The sequence below is a fragment of the Aythya marila genome (assembly GCF_965140915.1).
Source record: "Aythya marila genome assembly, chromosome: 4".
Taxonomy (NCBI): domain Eukaryota; kingdom Metazoa; phylum Chordata; class Aves; order Anseriformes; family Anatidae; genus Aythya; species Aythya marila.
The window spans coordinates 66,020,937-66,041,954 of NC_139045.1; the positions used below are offsets into that span (position 1 = coordinate 66,020,937).

At 36.5% G+C, this 21,018-nt stretch overlaps 1 protein-coding gene across 3 annotated transcripts in view; it reads left to right on the forward strand.

Annotated features, from left to right (window-relative positions):
* Positions 1–20,725, forward strand: part of SH3TC1 (SH3 domain and tetratricopeptide repeats 1) — a 33,277-nt gene extending 12,552 nt beyond the window's left edge. For 2 of the 3 annotated variants that reach the window (XM_082759182.1, XM_082759183.1), the window contains 14 exons: positions 2,972–3,077; positions 4,895–5,038; positions 5,737–5,914; positions 6,748–6,821; positions 7,729–7,924; positions 8,882–9,009; positions 9,911–9,952; positions 11,438–13,126; positions 13,818–13,998; positions 15,424–15,574; positions 17,688–17,810; positions 18,105–18,255; positions 19,152–19,348; positions 19,571–20,725. In XM_082759182.1, coding sequence (XP_082615308.1) covers positions 2,972–3,077; positions 4,895–5,038; positions 5,737–5,914; positions 6,748–6,821; positions 7,729–7,924; positions 8,882–9,009; positions 9,911–9,952; positions 11,438–13,126; positions 13,818–13,998; positions 15,424–15,574; positions 17,688–17,810; positions 18,105–18,255; positions 19,152–19,348; positions 19,571–19,801 — 3,591 coding nt within the window. In that variant the 3' untranslated portion in view covers positions 19,802–20,725. Of the gene's footprint in view, positions 1–2,971; positions 3,078–3,579; positions 3,676–4,894; positions 5,039–5,736; positions 5,915–6,747; positions 6,822–7,728; positions 7,925–8,881; positions 9,010–9,910; positions 9,953–11,437; positions 13,127–13,817; positions 13,999–15,423; positions 15,575–17,687; positions 17,811–18,104; positions 18,256–19,151; positions 19,349–19,570 lie in introns of those variants that run through there. The other variant, XM_082759184.1, reaches the window with a different exon arrangement.
* Positions 20,726–21,018: the final 293 nt, after the last annotated feature.

The following is a 21,018-nucleotide window of genomic DNA, read 5'->3' on the forward strand; positions in this document are numbered from 1 at the left end:
AAGTCTGAAGAATAGTATAAATATTCAGCTTCCTAGGGCTAGATAGCTATAGGTTTAAATTGCACACAAGAGCATTAAACATTTTTTATTACTGTCTTTAATTTGTTAGTATATAGGAAACCTGTTCTGTACAAATACTGAGGTTTTCTAGAAATACAACTTAAAGTCTTCCTTTTACTCTTGATGAAAAAAGCAGGATGATACCATTTGACCTTTGGCATCCTTTTTCTGTTTTAGCCTCCTTCACTAGCAAGCCAAACACTGAAATCTTAATTAGTTATGACTTTATGACTATGCTGGATGTATGTGTTCCTACATGATTTTCCTTTCATGTGTTATGAACCCTCCATCACCAGCCTGCTGATTTTGTGACTGTGAAAACAGCCTGTACTCCTGCTGCTCTGCTCTAACTTTTGTTTAGGAGGAGATGGAGGAAGAGATGGGTGATGAGGAAAAGGAAAAGAGCATGCAAATAGGCTAGATTTGTGGCCTTATTAGAAACAGACTAGGAAAAGAACTTTGAAGGAAACAAGATTTATAATGATAAATTTCCTTAGAATGTTGTTTTGATATTCATCAGTGCATAAAGCCCCTGAGGCTCAGATATTTTAGCATGTGTTGGCAATTTATTAATAGATTTCAGGCTCTTGTTAGTATTTAATCTGGTGAAGAAAGGAGTATGCACAAGATCAAAGCAGTGATGAGGCGTGCCTGTTGGAAGAGGCTTAAACTGGACTTTTATTTTCAAAAAGGAATTACAATTTTAACGTGTTCATGTTGTGTGAATTAAAAATACAGAAATTAATTAATTCAGAGAACTTTTAAAATTGAGACATAAGTTATAAACTGTGGATCAAGTTCTGTCTTGCTTAGATTACAGAAAATATTTGAGGGATAAATTCTTGTAAATTTAAAATCAATTTCTAGATCTGTCTTGAGGATTACGTGGCAAGGGCTCAGTAGAAGGGGGTTTACCTCTGTGAACGGAGCCCAGTGCTGCCCCATGTAAGCTCCAGCTGGCTCCAAAAGGGACCTGCTGCTGGTCAGAGCTGAGCCATGAGTGGTGGTGGTTGGGCCTCTGGGAAAGAAGACTGAAGAACAGGAAAAAAAAAAATAAAAATGTTGTGACACAGCAGCTAGGAGAGAGAAGAGAGATCCAGCCCTGCAGACCCCAAGGTCAGTGCAGAAGGAGGGCAGGAGGTGCTCCAGGCATGCAGCAGAAGTTCCCCTGTTACCTGAGGAGAGGCCCCTGGTGGAGCAGGCTGTCCCCCCGCAGCCCATGGGTCCCACATGGAGCAGATCTCCACACTGCAGCCCATGGAGAGCCCCCGCAGGAGCAGGCCCCAGGCCGGAGCTTCAGCCCGTGGACAGGAGCCCACGCAGGAGCAGGGGTCTGTGGGGAGCAGCCACCCATCCATGGGGGACCTGTGCTGGAGCAGTTTGCTCCTGGGGGATGGATGGACCCCGTGGTACAGAGCCATGTGAGAGCAGTTCTTGAAGAGCTGCTGTCTGTGGGCAGCCCCCGCAGGATCAATTTGGGAGGGACGGCATCCCGTGGGAGGGACCCTGCATGAGGCAGGGGCAGAGAGTGACTGAGAAGGAGAACTGCAGGTGAAGCATTAGGGACTGAATGTAGCCCCCATTCCATGTTCCTCTGCACTGCACAGGAGGAGGAGGTAGAAGAGGGTGAATGGGGGGAAGGTGTTTTTAGTTTGCTTTTAATTTCTTATAGTTCTAGTCTGCTAGTGATAGGCAATAAATTACATTAATCTCCCCTCTTCCTTTGAGGAGGGGGAGTGAAAGAGCAGTTGTGGTGGAGTTCAGCTGCCCAGCAGGGTCCTTATCTTTTTTTAAAAGATGCACTTCAATTTTATGATGTGCCAGGATCAAAGCTACAGTACTGGGAAATGATACAATAAGACTTTTGGCTGTGCATCTGATTTATTCTCTGAGATACTGGTTCAGGTATTTGACTCATAAATTGCCACAGTTCTTCATATTTTCCTGAAAGATAGCAACCAACAGTACTGCAGAGCCCCATTTTTAAACAATTAATTGATGTGCAACCAGACCGTATATTGTCGATCTTTGGCTAGAATCCATTAAAATGCATATTTCTTACACTAATTTGAAAGCTTATGTAGCTCTCACCATGAGCATTGTCCTTATAAAATTCAACATTATAATTTACAATTATTATTGCTGCTCTTTGTTAAATTCACAACTTAATGATACCCTAACAATATGAACTGTTACAAATGAGGAGGAAAGGATCTTTGTGCGTATTCTAAAAAAAAAAAAAAAAAATAAAATATTCCAACATATTAAATTAGTCTTAATGCATGGAACCAGAGAACTAGGAGATGTCTGTTCCACGTCTCCTCTGGCACAAGACTGAAGCTCCCAGGTAGCAGGTTCAAAGATGCATCAAAGGAGGTATGTTGTCCTATGTATACAGAGCTCTGAGGTGAGCCTACAATAGGATGCCATGGATCCTAAAAATTTGCAGTGGCTCAAGTGACCTACAGATATTTTAAAATGTTAACAAACAATCAAAAATCCTTATGCCTTTTCTTCCTCTTCCTGGCAAAAGCAGTTCCCAAGCTGTAAATTGCTTTGGGCTAGGAGGGTATTCTTGGAAAGGATCACTACAGGCCTTCCTGGCTTTCACACTCCATATAGTGAATATTGGCCACTATACAGACAGGTCTGAAATTCCACTTTTAATTCCAGTGTGGTTAATTTACAAAGAAATTGTTAGTATAACTGGTAAGAATAAATTGGATTAAAATTTGTTTGGCTATATGTTATAGACGTGTTAAAGAAGAGGTATCTAATATAGGCAAAATCCTGGATGATTTTTTTTTTGCGCTTCTTAGTACATAGTGTTTTAGTATAAGTGTTAACTAGTGAGAAATTTTGCTTGAGCCTGGCAAAATTGTAATTAAAATATTGTTTTTTATTTTTTTAGGAGCTCTCTGCTAGATTGCTCTCAATTCACAGTGATCAAGATCTAATAGTGGTGACATTTAAAACTTTTGAAGAAATATGGAAGTTTCTAACTTATCACTCACTGGGTAAAGCTCTTTTACCATACGGCAGTACAATATGCTTTTTTTATTCCTCTGCATATAATTTCTGATTGACTGGGAATATGTTGAATGCGATCTTGACGTTTTCAATGTGATAACTCCTAAAAGCAGTAAATAACGTGCTTGACCATAGTACTGGTGATAGGGCTGGAGAGACATCCCCCACCTCCAAGAGAACCTGCATTTGTACCAAAGCAGGTAACAGCTATCATTACTGGATGTTGTTTAGTCTAAATACCCCAGCATCCAATCATGCTTTCTTTACAAACAGTTTATTCTGATCCAAGTGTTTGTGCTGTATTGTCTAATCCGTGCTGCTACTTAAATACTTTCACAGCTTTTTCTGCTCACCCTAGATATGGAGAACTTATAATTCTTTCCTTGCACCAGGCTGAGACCTAAGTGAAGACTTCTAACTCACACTTCCCCTCAGTGTTTTTTTTTTTTTAGGAAAATCCACCCTAATTCCTTTAATCCTTCTTCACAGAGTGTATTTTCTAGAACTCTGATCATGTTCCCCACTGGACTCCTCTAGTTGGTCCACATCTTTCCTGAGTAGTAATGAGCAAACTGGACCAAGTTGGTAAGGCTTCAGATGAAATATCAAGTAAAACAGATTTGCATGCTTTGGTCCTGTTTCTAAATCTGAGCATACATTTTGTGGCAGTGTGGTGCTGTTGATTTGAGTTCCATTTTTAATGACCTATAACTTCACAGGTCTTTTCTGAAGAATAGTGTTTGAATCAGATTTTGTCTTTTAATTTTGTTCACTTGATTATATTTTTCTTATGTATATGGAGAACCCTGTGTGCACTACTACATTGAGTTTGTCTGTTTTCATCAGACAAATTTAATATAATGACTTTTATTTTTTGTTGTTATTTATTTGTCATTTTGTATTTTAAGACATTCCTTAGTGAAATAGAGAAAATACCTTTCTTATCCAAATTCACAGAGAAAGCACAAAAAGATGAAGCTTCTTATGTGAGACTGGCTGAAAGGAAATCAATTAGCATCTTCCAAACTGCAGAGTAGCACCTTGATTACTGATCTGTCTGCCCCTTCCTCTCCACTGTAACTGTATACTCAAAGGATCAACTAATGTTCTAATCTTGGTCCCTGAAGTAATAATCTACCATCTATAACACACTACTACCATACTATACCATACTACACTGACTCAGATGTTCCTGTAACCATGGTACGGCTTTGAAAGCTGTAAATCCGAATGTAAGGAGTCCCAGTTTCCAAGATCAAGCACTGTCTTGTGGCTTACTTAACTCTAATGTGCAGTATCATCTCTGTCTCAAAGAAATTTCAGGAATTTGATACCCAGGCACAGTATCTACTTAAATCGACATAGCTGATACAGGCAACAGAAGTTTATGAAGAGATTATTTCTTGAGATTATTTCTAGTCACCTGTTATTACAGGATGCGAAGCAGCTGTTATGCAAAGCTTGCTAGTGAAAACCTTTGAAATACAGCTAAACCACGTGGAACCCTTGTAATGTGAGGACATGGTCTGCTTTTTCAGCAATGTTAGAGGCAAAGAACTTCTGTACCTTTTAGGTGTAGCTTGTGATAGCTAAGCACCAAAAGTTGCTGTAATGCATGTGACTCAATGGATGTAATTTTGCTTAGTAACAATGGGTTAAATAACAACACTATGGGTTAAGCAATAATGGAGTTATCAGAATGCATACCCCAGTTTATGATTTTCTGAAAGTTATTTTCTTTAAAATATAGTAACACTGCAAAGAAAACAAATTCTTTTTTTTTTTTTTTTTTTTTCTCTCATAGGTTTTATAAATCATTGCATGGAGAACTTATTCCTAGATCATTCCTTCTGGCTTTGTTCTCAAGAGGAGGAAGAAACAGGCATTGAAGTGTGTGTAAACGAAAAATCATTGAAGATGATGTACAGAAGTCTACTAGTACAAGAAGGTAAGGAAGACTGTATGCACTAAGGTTAAATTTAGAAAAGTGCCTTTCTTTAAAGCTGTTTCTTAAAATCCTTAAAAGTAAATCTTAAGATCTACTCAAATACTTAGTTAAGTTGACATTTAAATCTGTTAAATCCAAGTGTACCAAAAAGAGAAGAGAAAGGAGTAGCTCAGGAAGAGTTCAGAAGAATCAAAGGGGGATTAGATAAATTCAAGTGCAACTGCTCCATAAATGGATACCAAAAGGGTTAGATAGGGATGTGCATTCCAACTTGGTTAATATTACTGCAGATCCTGGAGTTGTAAAAGGGATTACAAATAGTTGCCAGGCTTATGTGCTTCTCTTAAACAGTATCATCTGCTGCCACTGTCAGAGACAGAATGCTGGACTAGCTAGCTTGTTGACCAATGCAATAGGAATGTTTCTTGTGTTCTGCAGGGAATATAGACACACATATCCAGGTAATCTGCTGCAAAATAATGCAGAAGAGGGTTCTACACTTTACGTCATTTTACTGATATAGAAACTAGACAAAAATGTATGAAAATCTGATAAATAATGAGAAGGATAATTTGAGATTTCACAATTATTTTCTATCTCTAATTGGACGTTACAGATGCTCTTGAAGAGAATTTTAAAGCTTGTATGGCATTAAAAAATTACATAAAATGGCATCTGCTACACTGCATTCTTTTTAGGGGCATTTTTTGTTTTACATCCTGACAATCTGGTAACAAAGATAACGGCTACAGACTGCGAAACGAACACTTATTTTGAGACTGCAGCTTTTACTGAAGATGTAACAGATGGATCTGTGGATGGTGACATGACCATGCTGTCTAACATTTCTCTGGAGCCACTGATCCCTTTTCATCAGTAGGTACCTGACCCTAACTACCTCTTTTACATGTATATGCATCTGTTTCATGCGTATGTATCTGATTAGAGAAAGGTCCATCTAAATGATGGTTTCTTATGGAATATCCATCTTCTATTAACACTGAGAACAAATGCTCTATTTCCTTCCATACCAAGTAATTGAAATTAATTCCAATGCCTGAAATGCAGCTTTTAAAGAAGATGGTTTACCATCTTGTAAATTAGATACTGCCTTTTTTTTTTTTTTTTCCCTGAATATGAAATATAAGCTATTAGTATTTCTAAAATAATTTAAATTGACAATTCTCGTTTTTCAGGATGCTTGGAAATATGGATGGTAACAGGTGGGATGCTTGGAAATGTGATGAGGACAAGACAGCAGTGTTTTTACTCAATGTTATTAGCAGAAGCCATCCGCAGTTATAATGCAGTTTCTTTCAAGTTCATATCCAATCTCGTAATTGCTAGAAAGCTGAAATTTTATCAGTGGGCTTAATCTACTCCCTATTTTAGGAATAATCAAAAATTATTAATTCTTGGTGTTCTCAGTAGTTCAAAAGCTGTAATTTTTCTGTGGATCTTGGGTGGGGAGAAGTAGCAGGGCTTTTTTTGCTAGGTTGCTAGAGGAACTGAGGTAACATTTCTTTCAGTGCTAACATTGCTCAAAATATAGCTGTATCTGAAGTTTAGTCAGTGTTGAAATTGAAAGATACTTGTTGGGAGTGGTACATCTTTTTGGTTTTAAATGCATTTAAAACCAAAACTGTTACTGTCACAAGATTTAATAAGGTGTTTCATGCACTAACTACAATTTCTTTTTCTACTTAAAGATGGTTTCTTAAGGTGTATTCTGATCCTGTTGATGTTACATACAAAACTGAATGTAAATCCATCGGGCAAGTTGGTAAGAAATTCCATTCAAATGTCAACGTGTGAAAAACAAAACAAACTTACTCTATGATTTCACTAGGACAGACTCTGAAGGGTTCAATATTTCTTTTTATTATATTAGGATGAGAAAACAGCTTTTAAAATTGTATTGCTGTAAAATTAGTGAAAGCATAAATCTCTGCCTACGACAAAGGGGTTTTACAAAATAAATGGCTAGATGTATCTAATTTGAGTTAAACTCTTAGGCTTATGTCTCCTTTTTTTTTTGTCTCCTATATGGTGTGTTAAGTAGATATACAAAGTAATTAATTTGATGCCCTGTAGATTTGATGATAAACTTTAAATAGGTATACACACCAATGTAATTTTTGTGGATCTTTCACACGTGTATTGATGTAGCTAGTACTGACAGAAAAATAACACTCATACAGACGGGCTCAGGTTAGAGAGTAAACATGGCTTATTTTCTACCATACATGTCAGTTTCAATACTGTATGGACTGGTATATAACTGCCTATTTACTTAATAAAGATTTTATAAATTGGTTCAAATGCTTGTGCTGTGGCCTGGCAGCACAAAAGACAGAAAGGAGGGACTTAAAGCAATTCCTTTTTGTCACTTTTTCAGATTTTTGAAAAGGTTTTAGATTTTGCTTTCTAGTGGCTGGGAAATTACTAGTATAGATTTTAATGCTGTTATTCACAGTTTTAATTGCTCAAACCAAACTGATTCCATACAGATGTTTTAAGTCTTGCTGCATTGGTTGTACAACTCAGGTTGTACAGGGTTCCAGAAAAATATTCCAGGGTTCCAGGAATATTTTTCACTACATAAATTTCTCTGCTGAGTTGCTAGTCTACTAAATGTATTGTTAAACTACTGTATCTTCAAATAATATTTATCTATCTCTATTACACAGCAACAGGATCCTGTATAGCTGTGATGAATTATGAAAGTACTGTGCCTGAAGAGATTAGTTTCCAGGAAGGAGACGAAATTGAGATCCTTGGTTACCTCATTGAATGCATGGAATGGTTTGTTGGAAGACATCTGCTTACTGGCCAAATAGGTTTTGTAAAGACGAATTCTGTTAAACTGGACTTACCTGGAAATACGTAAGTGTTACGTATTTAACTTGGAAACCAAAAGAGGCTTAGGAAGAGTCTCTTGAGCTTTAAAATACCGAACTTTAAACTTAAGTTTGCAGTTTTTTGGTTTGGTTTTGTGTGTTCTGTTGATAAAAATTGCCATAGTGTATATCAGTCAGAACTAACACAGAGAAATATGAAATATGAAATTAGCTTAGATATTGGGAAGCAATATCACATTGTACCTGAGTTTCTTACTGGGAAAAGGGGTTGCTGTAGTTGCCTATATCTGGTTCAGTGTCTATTCTTTGGATCATCTAATCCTAGAATTTTTACTGTTTCAGAAGATTCAATTTTTACTTTTTTCAGGATCTTTATTAAAGTATCCAACTTCTGATTTTGCTAGTACCATCACCATAGGCCTTAACTTGCTTAATATGAGGTTCATTTATGAATAATTGTTCATAATGCAAAAAGAAACCTGTAAAAATGTGTATTTCAGAATGCATTGGTGCCATGTAAATAGGTTGCCCTTATGTCTGGATTGCACGCATGCTGAAATGAGGAGTTCTTAGATGTTGCTTATAGTTTCATTTGATATGTAACATTGAGCTTAGAACATCAATACCATAATGTCCTTAAATATTTGTGTTTTTAATAAATTCTCTCATAAAATGCTATACAGTGATACAGATTGACAAAATGGCAGAAATAATACAGCAGAAACTGTTAGCTTGCAAGCATCATTAGGTATCATTAGTTTGTGTATACAGTTGTAAGTATGATGACTGATACTAATTTTGAACACAACCGGTTGTAAGTATGATGACTGATACTAATTTTGAACACAACAGGACCTGTAATGTGAAGCCTGTATTGGTTTCTCTTAACAAGTTCAAACTTAGTGAGGCATTCAAATTTCATTGAGCTTCTCAAGCCAAATCTGCTTTGAAACACCTTCTAAGTTGCTTATTTCTTTGTTAGAGTACAAGACCTGGATTTTCTTAAAGCAGAAGAGCTGTCTTGTTTTTCAAAAGAAAAACAATTAGAAGAAGTGGTACATTTGTTGAAGCAAACCTCAATCACAGATGTTTGCTCTGTGTATAGAATAGGTAAGTACAAGTTTTACTTCTTTTCGCTGCCTAAGATGCATGTGTTTTTCCTATATCCTTGTCATAAGTGAGTTTTTTTCTATTTTAACAATATTCTAGACTTTGTAGCTACTTTGAAATATATTGGTATTCAGTTTGATCACAGATACGTCGTTTAGATAATCTTTGCTATTTTCCTGCTGATGCAAAACTTCTCCCAACAGAGCATTTAGAAATCCTCTTTTGTCCATTTTTGAGCGAATTAAACATCAGGACTTTCAAATACTGCTATTGAACTGAACAGATCATTAAGCATTCAAACGTCAGAGTGCTGCATTAGAAAAAACTGTGTTCAGCTAAATGTTATCTGCTTTGCATTTTTGTTATGAAATGTGGCATAATGATTATTGACAGGTAATGTAAACACACACCTCTTCATGTTTCATTTAACTATCAAAAGCATAGCAAAATCTATTAATACAAAGAAATAATTTACTTGTAGCTACATCATCTCTAATACAGCTGTTATCTCTTGAAGTGTTTATGCTTCATGTGAAGTAATTGGGACAATCAGGGTTTCCTCTCTAGAGACTTGGTCTAAGGTAGTCAATATAATTAATTGTCTTGCTAAACTGACCAGGAGCACTAATTTCTTATGCCACCACAGGCTGTGTAAGACAATGAAAATAATCAGTATGGCAACTGGCATATCCTGAGAAATATCTTCTACATAAAAAAGTAATTCTTTTATGTTCTACAGATGTGCTATGTTAGACATTTAAATATAGATCTTTGGGTCAGATTTAGGAAATTAATCTTTTCTAAATTTACAGGGAACATCCAATTTTTCTACCCTATGGAACTGGAAAAAAAAAAAAAGTTGTAAGATACCATAGCTAACATGACTTTTTCTTTCTTACAGACCAGTTAGAAGAACAGGAATTTCAGAAAACTCATGAATGTGGTAATAAATATGCACACAAATTTTTATTTATTAAAATTTTTGTATTTATTAAAACTAATGTAGCTTCTAATCTTTTTGCTTTTGTCTTTCCGATGTCTTTTCACATTCTGACTTTCTCTCATTGCTTTTCTACCTTATCATTAGGTTTTGCTGTAAGATGTATCTTTCACAAGTATCGGATGCCTTTCTCAGACATTGCTATCCTATTGCAAAGTATTTTTACTGATTTGACCACACGTTATTTTGTTTAAGAAGTCAAAGTACTTTTTATGGGACACCTGGCAAGTGCCCAGTTTGAATTCTAGTAGATCTTCAGTCTTCTAGAAAACATCCCATAAATATATTCCCTAAAGGAGTTACTTTGAGAATGCAGAATTATTTCCTGCTGGAATTTAGCTACTAAGCTGTTACTGCCATTACTTCCATTGTACTAACATTTTTCTAAATACTGATTTTATGTTTATGGTTCCGCTGAACACTTTCATAAATGGAGTTCTACGGAAACTGAGCTCTTCAATTTTGCAAGGTCAATAAACTCCTGTTGATACTCAGCTGTAAGCTTTACACTGACTATGAATGTAACCTGATAACAGTGGGAGAACTGAAAAATGATAGCATGTCTGTCTTGTTTGTGTTTATAATATATTCAGCAGTGATAGCTCTAGAAGAATTTAGATCAGTGACCACAATGACAACCACAAACTTTGTAATTCTAGGAAAGATGATCTGCACCAGCAGAGAAGCGGGGTTGGTATCTGACAATGGAATCTTATTACACCTGTTACACAGGCATGGCTGTCCACGTGGAGATAATGTGGGCAAGAGTACAGTACTTTCACAGGCGCCCACTTCAGACTTTAACAACACAAATAGCTCCATCTCACCATCCCTGGCTAATCTACCCTAGTTTTCTAGCAGAATTTAGGCTTACCCTTACTCAACTCAAATGCTCAAATTTATGGTTCCTTCAAACCTTAAATCTATCCCATATCCATGCCCAGACCTTAGGCCCTTTATTCAGCCTCCACTGTAGACCCTGTTTTTTTCCAGATTCTGGTGGTCTCCAGCTTACCAGGTAGTCTGAATTTTAATTCCTTGGTAGTGCTTGCTCTTGCTTTCATATACACTCAAAGTGTACTTTGAGTATACACTCAAACACAAAAAAAAGTTTGTATTAGTTAAATAGGATGGAACAGACTTTGGTGATCAGGAACAGGTGAGATAACTGTAATAATCAGAAGCGTGCTTAGGTGTGGAAAGTCCTTTTATCCCCATTCTTCCATTTCCCATGTTTGTTCCTCCCTGACCCATCTTGTTCTCTTCTCCCCACCTTTGGTTTGTCTCCTAAACATATTGTTGAGAAAGCAGTATGTTTATATAGTGTTTCCTAACATCCTCTACTGATAAATGTTTCTGTTGGTCTGAAAGATCATTGTGTACATGCACACATGAAACTTTGATCTGTGAATTATTTTTGAATTGCAGAAATTCCATGTTCACACTCTAACACGGTATGCACTAGCAAGAATGGCAAGATAGAAGAATTCTTAAAGAACTTCAAGAATTTGGAGGTCACACGGGCAGAAGGGCCAGCTACTGAAGGAAAGGATTCTGTCATGTCTCCAAATCAGGAAATCTTTCCTCCACCTGCAGGACCTTGCTTCTACATCTATCAAGATGATGGTCAAGCATCTGATGTCTTTGAGTCATTGCTACTCTTCTTAAATAGGGAAGAGTATGAGAGAGATTTCAAAAACCTGTATGATTTCTCTTATCCGTTTATTAATAGCATGTTTTATGGCTTTTCAGAAGAAGATGAACTGGTTAGCTTTTTTAGCATAGCAAGGGAGTTAGCAAAGAAAGCAGGTATGTCCTGGGCACTAGCGAGGCTATGCTTTCTATTAGGCAGGCTAAGTTTTAAAAAAGTGAAGTTTTCTCAAGCTCGGGTTTATTTTGAAGAAGCATTGGGGGCAGTAACTGGAGAGTTTAGTGATTTGTACTTCGTAATTGCTCTTTACACAAATCTAGCAGTCATCTACTTGACACAGAAGAACAAAGAAAAATGTGCTCATATTTTTGACAAGGCTACATCTCTTCTCATGGGAATTCCCAACTACATTTGCAGTGCTGACCTTGAGTCAGATATTCTGAAGTATGCTCTGAAGAGGACAATTTTGAGCCAGAACAAACATGCGGAAGCAAGGGCATGCTTTCTACTGGCAAAACACTACACTGCACGCAAACAGCATGAAGAGGCACTGCCCTTCTTAGAAAGGCTGCAATTGTTGCTTAATGATTTGGGTTTACAAAACAACTTATCCAACAACTGTTATTTCAAACTAGCAGAGTCCTACAATGAGAAGTGTTTGCCACACATTGTGTTAAGTTGCATAAAAGTCTCCGCTTCCCAGAGCTCAAGTACTTTAATGGATTCCTTGAAAAGGATTGATTTAGTCATCAAAAATGCTCCGAAGCTCTATGGCTTGAGGAAACTCAGACAAATACTTCCAGCTCAAATTGCACCTTACCTGATACAAGCTCTTTCCTCTGCATTTACAAATGAGCGACAAGGACTGTGCAGCACCATCTATCTCAGCTTAGCAAAACTGTACAGCCACCACAAACAGTATGGAAAAGCCATTGTTTACATGATGAAAGCACTGGACTCTGATACATCTGTGAAGCCAGAGGAAACTATTAACTATTTGGTTTCGCTTGCTTGGTTATACATTCTTTACAGGCAATATGATGTGGCAGTAACCATTTTAAATACTGTTGTAGACTCCTCACAGAGCAATCCTCAACAACTAGGTGTTGCTTATAATATGCTTGCTATTGCTTTGAAAAGAACAAACAACACAAAGGAAGCTGCTGAAAGCTGTTATAAAGCTCTACAGCTTTCTGAAGAGGCAAATATGACCCATAACCAAGCTATAGCTCTGGCTAATTTTGGGGCGCTCTGCCTGCATGCAGCAGCCAATAAGCTGGCAGAACATTATTATATCAAGGCAGTGAAGCTATTCTCCAAACTTTCAAGCATGGACTGTGGCCAAGAGTTTATCCAAGTCCTCCTTCAACTGGGATGTTACTACGTTAGTGGAAGGCAGAGAGAAAAGGGAAGGTTTTATTATGAATGGGCATTTTTAGTTGCAATGGAGACAAGTCATCTGGAAAGTAAGTTTTTTTTGTTTGTTTTTCTCTTGAAGTTATGAAATGTACCCTGTTTGGGAATGTTTGTTATATGGACGTATATTATTTTTTTCTTTAACTTTTTATGTTTAGTTATGTGACATCTGTGATAAAAATCACCACCATTCCATAATGGTGGAGAATATAAGTACTTGTTTATTTGTATTTCTGGTACTTCTCAGGCCAGAAATGATGGAGAAGGTGTAAGCATTAAGTAACAAATAAATTACTAGAAAGTCTAGAGACCTCTTTGGTCAATACTATGTATAATGTCAATGTTCAATAATATTTATAACAGCTATGATATCATTGGCTGTACAAACATCACAAGACTCAAATATAAATGTGAAAACAATGGGTACTCTGGATTAATTTTGCATAAAATAGCTGGATTTAGAAGAACCACGCTATATTTATGTTTGCTGATTTAGGCAGTTTATGCAGGTAAGGTGACTGTTTTATCACTTTTTCCAGAAACCAAGTTTTAAATAACCTCTAGCCTTGCTTAATTTTGTTGAGGGTGAAGAAGCTTGTGGTGGAATCTTCTTGTCATGACTTCTATATTATTCACTGACTGCTGAGCTTATGAAACAGTAGGAATGAACTATTTTAAAACTAATTTAACTTTCATTTTAAAATAGAAATTCATGGCAGTATTTCATATCTATTCCCCTAGGTCAGCTTCAAGCAATTAAACTGCTGTGTCAGTTCTACAGTACGGTTGTTCCCAATGAGGCTCAGTGTGTCATCTACAATGAATATCAACTATCTTTAGCTAGAAAGATGTCCAATAAAGTTCTGGAGGGACAAATTTTGGAAACCATTAGTCAGCTCTATTTGTCATTAGGAACAGAAAGGTAAGACATGCTGAATTACTTTTCTTTTATCCTGATTTTAACTCTTCTGTCATGCTAAAGGATCTCAATTTTTGCAGCAGTTGACTGTGACTGATTTTTTTTCCCTCTGCTTTGCCAACACACTTTATTATAATTGAAGGGGGTCCAGTGCTAGTGAAGACTTCTGATTTGCTTTTTTAAGTAACTATCATCTCTCAAGGGAGACAAGATGTTCAACAGGGATTAGCACCACTTCAAGAGCCAAAATATTTTTAAAATGTAAGTAAATGGTTTAAAAAAATTGTATGCTATGCAACACTTGACTGCAACATCACAAGGATTCTTGCTGGTAGGTGACTTGTTTGCGATAAATTTTCCATGACAATTTTTCCATTGGAAACTGAATGGGATATTCCAAGTGAAATATCAGATTGTCTCTATGTAAGTGTTTCTCTTTGAGGAAATGTTTTTCAAAATTTATATAATCAGAAAACCTATGTGCAGTACTGCACAGTGTCAGTCTACAGAATTTTCTACCCTGTTATTGTTCTTATAATACCATTTTTTTTGTTTATCATTAAAGAAAATATAGACTGCACAGCTCCATAGTAATTAACAGGTGCTTGAGAAACTTAAGGGGTTCTCATAACAACAACAGCAGAAGTGTTTGTCTGAATTTTTTCTTACTATATCTCACTTGGGGAATCAGTTTAGATTCAGATGTCTTTAGGCATACCTCAGTATAGGAAAAAATATGCTCAATTGTGGGGAGAGAGTAGATGCTTATTTTTGTGGCTTAAGTTCAAGCATCTAATTTTTCTAATATGCCATCTAATTTATTCTGCTTTAACTGCTTCCATTTGCTGTAAAAGCAACTGTGCACTTCATGGTATATTTTAATATGTTTGTGCCCTGTGCTTGGAGGAAAGTGCATCTGGTCATGGTGATGGGAATCTACCATAGGACAGATAGAAGAGGATTTAATAAAGAAATCTGGGGCTTCTGTGGTTGATATCAAGCACTGCAAGCAGCAATCAGTGCGGCCCAGTGACCTCATAATTTATGTTCCCCCCCAATCCCACTCCAAAATTTTGTACAAGGGTGGATTAGTCTGAACTGTACATAAGTCAAAGGCCTAGATGATATTTAGAAAAACAAAATTACAAACTATTTCTTTCTGAGGCTTGTAGGAAAAAGAGCAAGTAATAGAAGAGATGAAGGTGAGGAAATATTTTTTCTACCTGTCACTATCATGAGGTAGGGGAAAAAACATCTAAATAAAACTAAATAAATCACTCTGAAATAACATAATGTGATAACAATCTAACAGAAAACAGATTTGAACCAATAGTCTTTTACATTAGTATAACACTTCTCTAATTATAATGAAAAACGTTCCCAATTCTCAAGAGCCATTCAGTGATAAGCAGTTTTCCCCCATTTCAGGGCTTACAGATCAGCTCTGGAATATACCAAAAGAAGCCTTGGAATATTTATAGATCTCCAGAAAAAAGAGAAGGAAGCATATGCTTGGCTACGGGCAGGAAAGATATATTATGTTCTGAGGCAGAATGAGCTTGTGGATCTTTATATTCAGGTATGTTGTCAAGACAAGCATGCATATGTCATCAGCATGGTGCAGGTGGCATGGTAAGAGAGTAAATAAGTAATAACTATCCCAGAGATTTTGTTAACTGATGTTCTGAATGCATAGTAACACCATTCATGTAATAAGCTGAAAGTCTGAGCATCTTCCTGTGGTGTTCCATTTTAACCTGTTGCTAGACTCTGGAAAGATGTTGTGCCATGACCTTTACTGCCTGCTTTCTTGCAAACTTTGTGTTCTGTGCATCTCTTCATCCTATTACATAATTGTCTACCAGCTGTGCAGCACCACAGCAATTGAATTGTTTATGTGTGCTACATGCTGGTGGATAGCATAATTAGTATAGTGTGCTGGCTTGTAGGCCAGATCCTCAGGAAAACAGAGCAGCTTCTTCAGCAAGCATTCCCAGAACATCTAAAGCATTCCTTCCATGTCTGTGCACAGTGTGGCACAGGGCCAGCTGGAGCTGCTGCTGCCTTTGCAGCACTCAGGCTGGTGGCTTGCACAGCTTGGACCCCCTGCAACTGAGTAGGATCTGCTACTGCTTCTATTGCTGTGCTAACAGACTGAACAATGACCTGAAACTGGGATCCAGGCCTTGACTGCTGCAACTGGATCATCCAGAGTCTTTTTTGGAGCTGCACTGCAGCAGAGACCTGTCTCTTAATCATCTGTACAGCTTCTAGCCAATCACTTAAGTATCTGGGGAATTAATTTTTGTAAAAAGCTTTTGTAAAGGGTGTAAAAATCCTCCCCATCATAAGGGAGGGTGATGCTTTGCAGCGATATATACAGAATTTGACATAGCAAGATCTGAGTCTTGGTTGGTGTATGAGTGGTACCAAAATAGGATAGTAAAATAAAATATTCTGACATCTACTGTTTTGAAAAAAATGTGCAAAGAAGCAGGAAAACATAAGGAACAAATTCACGTTTCAAATGTGCTGAGACATGTTGGGCTAATTTAATGAATTTTTCTGTTAGCTTTTTGAATGCATGCCAGTAAGACTGAATAAATGCATCTACGGGAAGAAACTGTGCTATGGATATATTATTTCTTCTTCTTTTACTAAATGGTTTTATCTTATAGTTTACAAGTCTGTCATTCACCTGGTAGTGCAAAACCTAAATAAGCATTTGAGATGGTTTTCTCTGTTACACTTTCTTCAAGAGGAAGGGTGGGTCAGGGACATGTATGTACATGTATATTCCATAATGTGTATGTATGGAATCTGATATTTAGAACACAGTACCTTTGCATGAGGAAAATCTTAAAAGAGGAGTCTCCCCACTAGAAGGTTGACCAAAATTCTAGTAATTTGTGCAAGTCATCACAACTCAACTTGCACGTAAAGCACAACTTCCAAAACTGTAGAACAATAGTCCTTCGGTGCCTAAAGCTAAAACAGGCTGAAAAGGGGCACTGCCTTTGAGCCAAAGCAGAGAGTTGCACTTGTATTTATTTTGATGCAACTTGAAAACCAAAACAAGATTCATCCTGCTTTGTGTGCAAGTCCTCTTTCCCATTACTGCTTATCCAATCAGTAACTGAGTATCCTGATATCACTTATTTTCTTTGGGGTGGGTGTATGCTTCCTCTCATGAAGCATTTTTTGCTAACGTGGCATACATTTAGTTAGAGCAGCCAGGATAGTAGAGCAGCATTTATTTACAGAATTCACAGGCTTTTAAATCTGTGCTGTTAGCTATATCTAACTCCCAATCACTTATTTCTATGACAAACTTGATTTCAATTAAATTTAGTGTTACAGTTATCAAGAACAGTGCTTTTTTTTTTTTCCTCTGTTGTTCTGTTTTGCGCTGACAAAGTTAGTAGGATATTATTTACAGAGAAAGGGAGACCTGTATGTGCCCTGGTTCCTATATTCTTTTTTCAGTATCTACCACTGGCCTACTCAAAAAGAGCGTACCAAAAAAAAGACGAAGTATGGTTTCATGAAGTATAGTTTTTCCTGTATTATAATAAGAAGAGGGGGCATAACAAGATCATTTTTTTCAATTGATAGTATTTGTATATTTTTTTTTTAAATCAAGATGTAATGAATATTTTTTTTATTTCTTTTCCCTCATTCCTTGTTTTCAGGTTGCTCAGGATGCTGCTCTCCATACAGGAGATCCTAATTTAGCAATGGAATTGTTTGAAGCTGCTGGAGACATATTTTTCAATGGTACATGGGAGAAGGAGAAAGCAGTAACTTTCTACAAGGTTTTGTGTATTTTTATTTCTTTTTACAGCATCAATAGTTACATGCCCTCCCTCTGTCGCAGACTTCTAAAAATCTTGAACCTCTCAGCAAACAAGATTATAGCCTATTGTACTGAGTACTTCATGCCATCCTATTAGTAGATTTCACCTGTTGCAACTCTTCTTCTGGGTTTAAGAAGTGATATATTCAAAGAGCAAAGAAAAACAAGAAATTGCTTGACATGATGTAAATGGAAGTTTTTCAGTGCACATCTTGTGGTCCATAAATGCCTAACTTGTTCTCGTGCATTTCAGGACAGGGCTCTTCCACTTGCTGTTGAGATTGGCAACAAAAACACAGAACTCAGATTATATAATAAACTGGTGGAATTGCTGGTGAATCTGAAGGTTTACGAGGAAAGTCTGGAATATGCAAAAGCATCTCTTATGCTTAGCGTAAATTTAGGTAAGACCAGTTTCAGTTACAGTTGGATATGACTGATATCTCCAGTTTAAGACAGGAATCTAAAAATAAGATGTTTTTGTCCTTCAAATTCAGTCAGATTTCCTGACAGGAATTCCTAACAATACTCTCCTTGCTATTTTTGCCTCTGTTCAAGAAAGAACAATGTTATTGCTGCATCTTCAAGCTCTAAATTCATATGGAAAATGTACAGCACAGAATTAAGTGTGGGATTCCACGCCCAAGTTTAATGTGTTTTCTTACAACCAAGCTGCAATACTGATCAATACCTTTGTGCCAAGATGCTTATGAGTATCATGTGCTCTATTCAGATTTGCTTGTAGCCTTGCTGGTGAACGGATCTAAGAAAAAGTAATTAAAAACAATAAGGCTAGATTCTGAAATGATTTTCTTCATTTTTGAGAACTGTTCAACTGATTAGGAATGCTTCTGTCCCTCTGTACATGCACAGACAGATCATTTTGATCAGTCATCTTTTTTCATATAAATTCTAATGTGAAGTTTTCACTAGGAGGGTTAAGGGAGTTTGTAATCCCATTATCTATTACCCTTTTGAAAACTTCCAAAATAGTCTATGTTCTTTATAAATGTGCACAGTGTGTGATACATGAAAGGTATGAATGCAGTTATTTTAGAAAATCCCAGAGACAGTCAAATCCGACAGTCAAAAAAATCAGTAATTCTTTGGGATATTTAAGGAAAAAGGCAGGTTTTGCCATGTATTGCTTGGCCATGTATCAAAACAAAAATAGTTTTGATCAACAAAATATTGCATAGAAATAAACTTAAAAATATATATATTATAGATGTATTCTGGTTTGAAAGAATCTGACTTTTGTTTCTTTGGTTTTATCCTGATTTGTACGTTATCTCATTAGGAAATCAGCTAAATGAACGAATAGCTTATCATCGTCTGGCTGCCATCCATCATCATTTGGGTCACTGTGAACTAGCTGAACACTTTTATTTAAAGGCCTTGTCCCTCTGTTCCTCTCCCCTGGAGTTTGAGGAGGAAACATTGTATTATGTCAAGGTGTACTTGAACTTAGGAGACATAATATTCTATGATCTTAAGGTAAGAATTTCTGAAAACTGCTGTGGAAAATGATTGCACTTAGTAATGTTTCTTCACATCATTTTGCTAAATTTTTATGCATTTAGAATGTAAACAATAAGGTGGGAGAAGATCTGAAACTATATTTTTCTGGTTTGTTACCTAACAAACTGAGCTTGGATGTCCTCTTAGACAGCTGTACTGGAGAAGGTACTACTGTTTTTATTTATTTTTAAATTTCAGGATCCATTTGATGCAGCAGGCTATTATCATTTGGCTCTCGCTGCTGCCATGGACTTGGGCAATAAAAAAGCTCAATTGAAGATTTACACAAGACTTGCAATAATCTACCATAACTTCCTTGTGGATCGGGAAATGTCTCTCTTCTTCTATCAAAAGGCAAGAACCTTTGCAACAGAGCTGAATGTTAGAAGAATAAATCTAGCTCCTGATCAGTGTTATAAGAGTTTATAAACAACTTTGAAACAATGCAGTCTAGCAATTACAGAAGTAGTTAGAGAAATATTACACAGGTTTGGCAGGAGCATGCAGAATGCTCCTGTCTCATACTGTTCAGTGTCTCATACTGCATGTGCTGTGAGCAGGAGTTCAGCATCCTGAGATAAATTACCTGTTTCCAAGACAGTGGACTGCATTTTATCATCTAAGATGATAAAACATCTTGCACTTGTTATCTGAGGATCAGACTATGAACTAAAACCAAAACCCATCAGCCTTTATTCTTTTTAATATTATTTTTTTCTTTGCTATCTTTTTTTTGCCTAGTTGCATATTAGAAAATGATCAATGTATACATGTGATGAAAAGTATTTAATAAAGCATTATAGAGAAATAACACTCCGTACAAACTGGCTTTCTTTGTATGACCTAGTTCTTGTTTGACCTACCTCTATTTAATTGTAATTGATGCCAAAGAACTATTTGCACAAGCATGTTAGATGCAGTATTTGAGAACTGGTTTGATCCAGTTCCCTAGAAATCACCCCTCATTTCCCAACAAACTAACCTACTGCAGAACTCAGAGCTCCTAATTATCTCTGAAATTCTGATGTTGTATGTTGTAAAAACTAACCAGTGCTCAGGAATGAAGTCTCTGGTAATATGCATGTTGTTCCATGGATTTCATTTGTCATGTGAAGGCTCTCTTTCTCTCTTTTCAAAGACATTTTTAATTGACCTTTTTCAGAATTGTCAATATTGTTTGCAATGACTTACTACAGCATTTCCTGCCATTTTACATATATTTACATTATATTCAGAAAAATGCATCCTTTCATGTTAGTTGCAAAAATACTAGATTGTTAATTTTGGTAGTTCTAAATCTTTATGCCTCAAAACATTTTCATACTAAAGCTTTATGAGAAATGACATTGTAGAATGTATATACTGAATGTGTATATCTACAAAAAAAAAGTCTGTTAAAGTTTCAATTAAAACATTCAGAGAAAATTTGAAATCATGCCTGTTCGTTCTCTATAACAATTTTATATAGAAACTTAGTTTGCTATATTTTTAAAGGACTTTTAGAAAGAATGGAAGCTTCAACGGAAGATGTGCACACAGACTCAATAGCCAGGTGGGGATGGGGGTCGGCTACCTATTGTTTTTATTATCAAACCTGGGGGAAGTGAAAGATGCAAGAAACAACTTATTTTCTGGTTTGTGTAGCT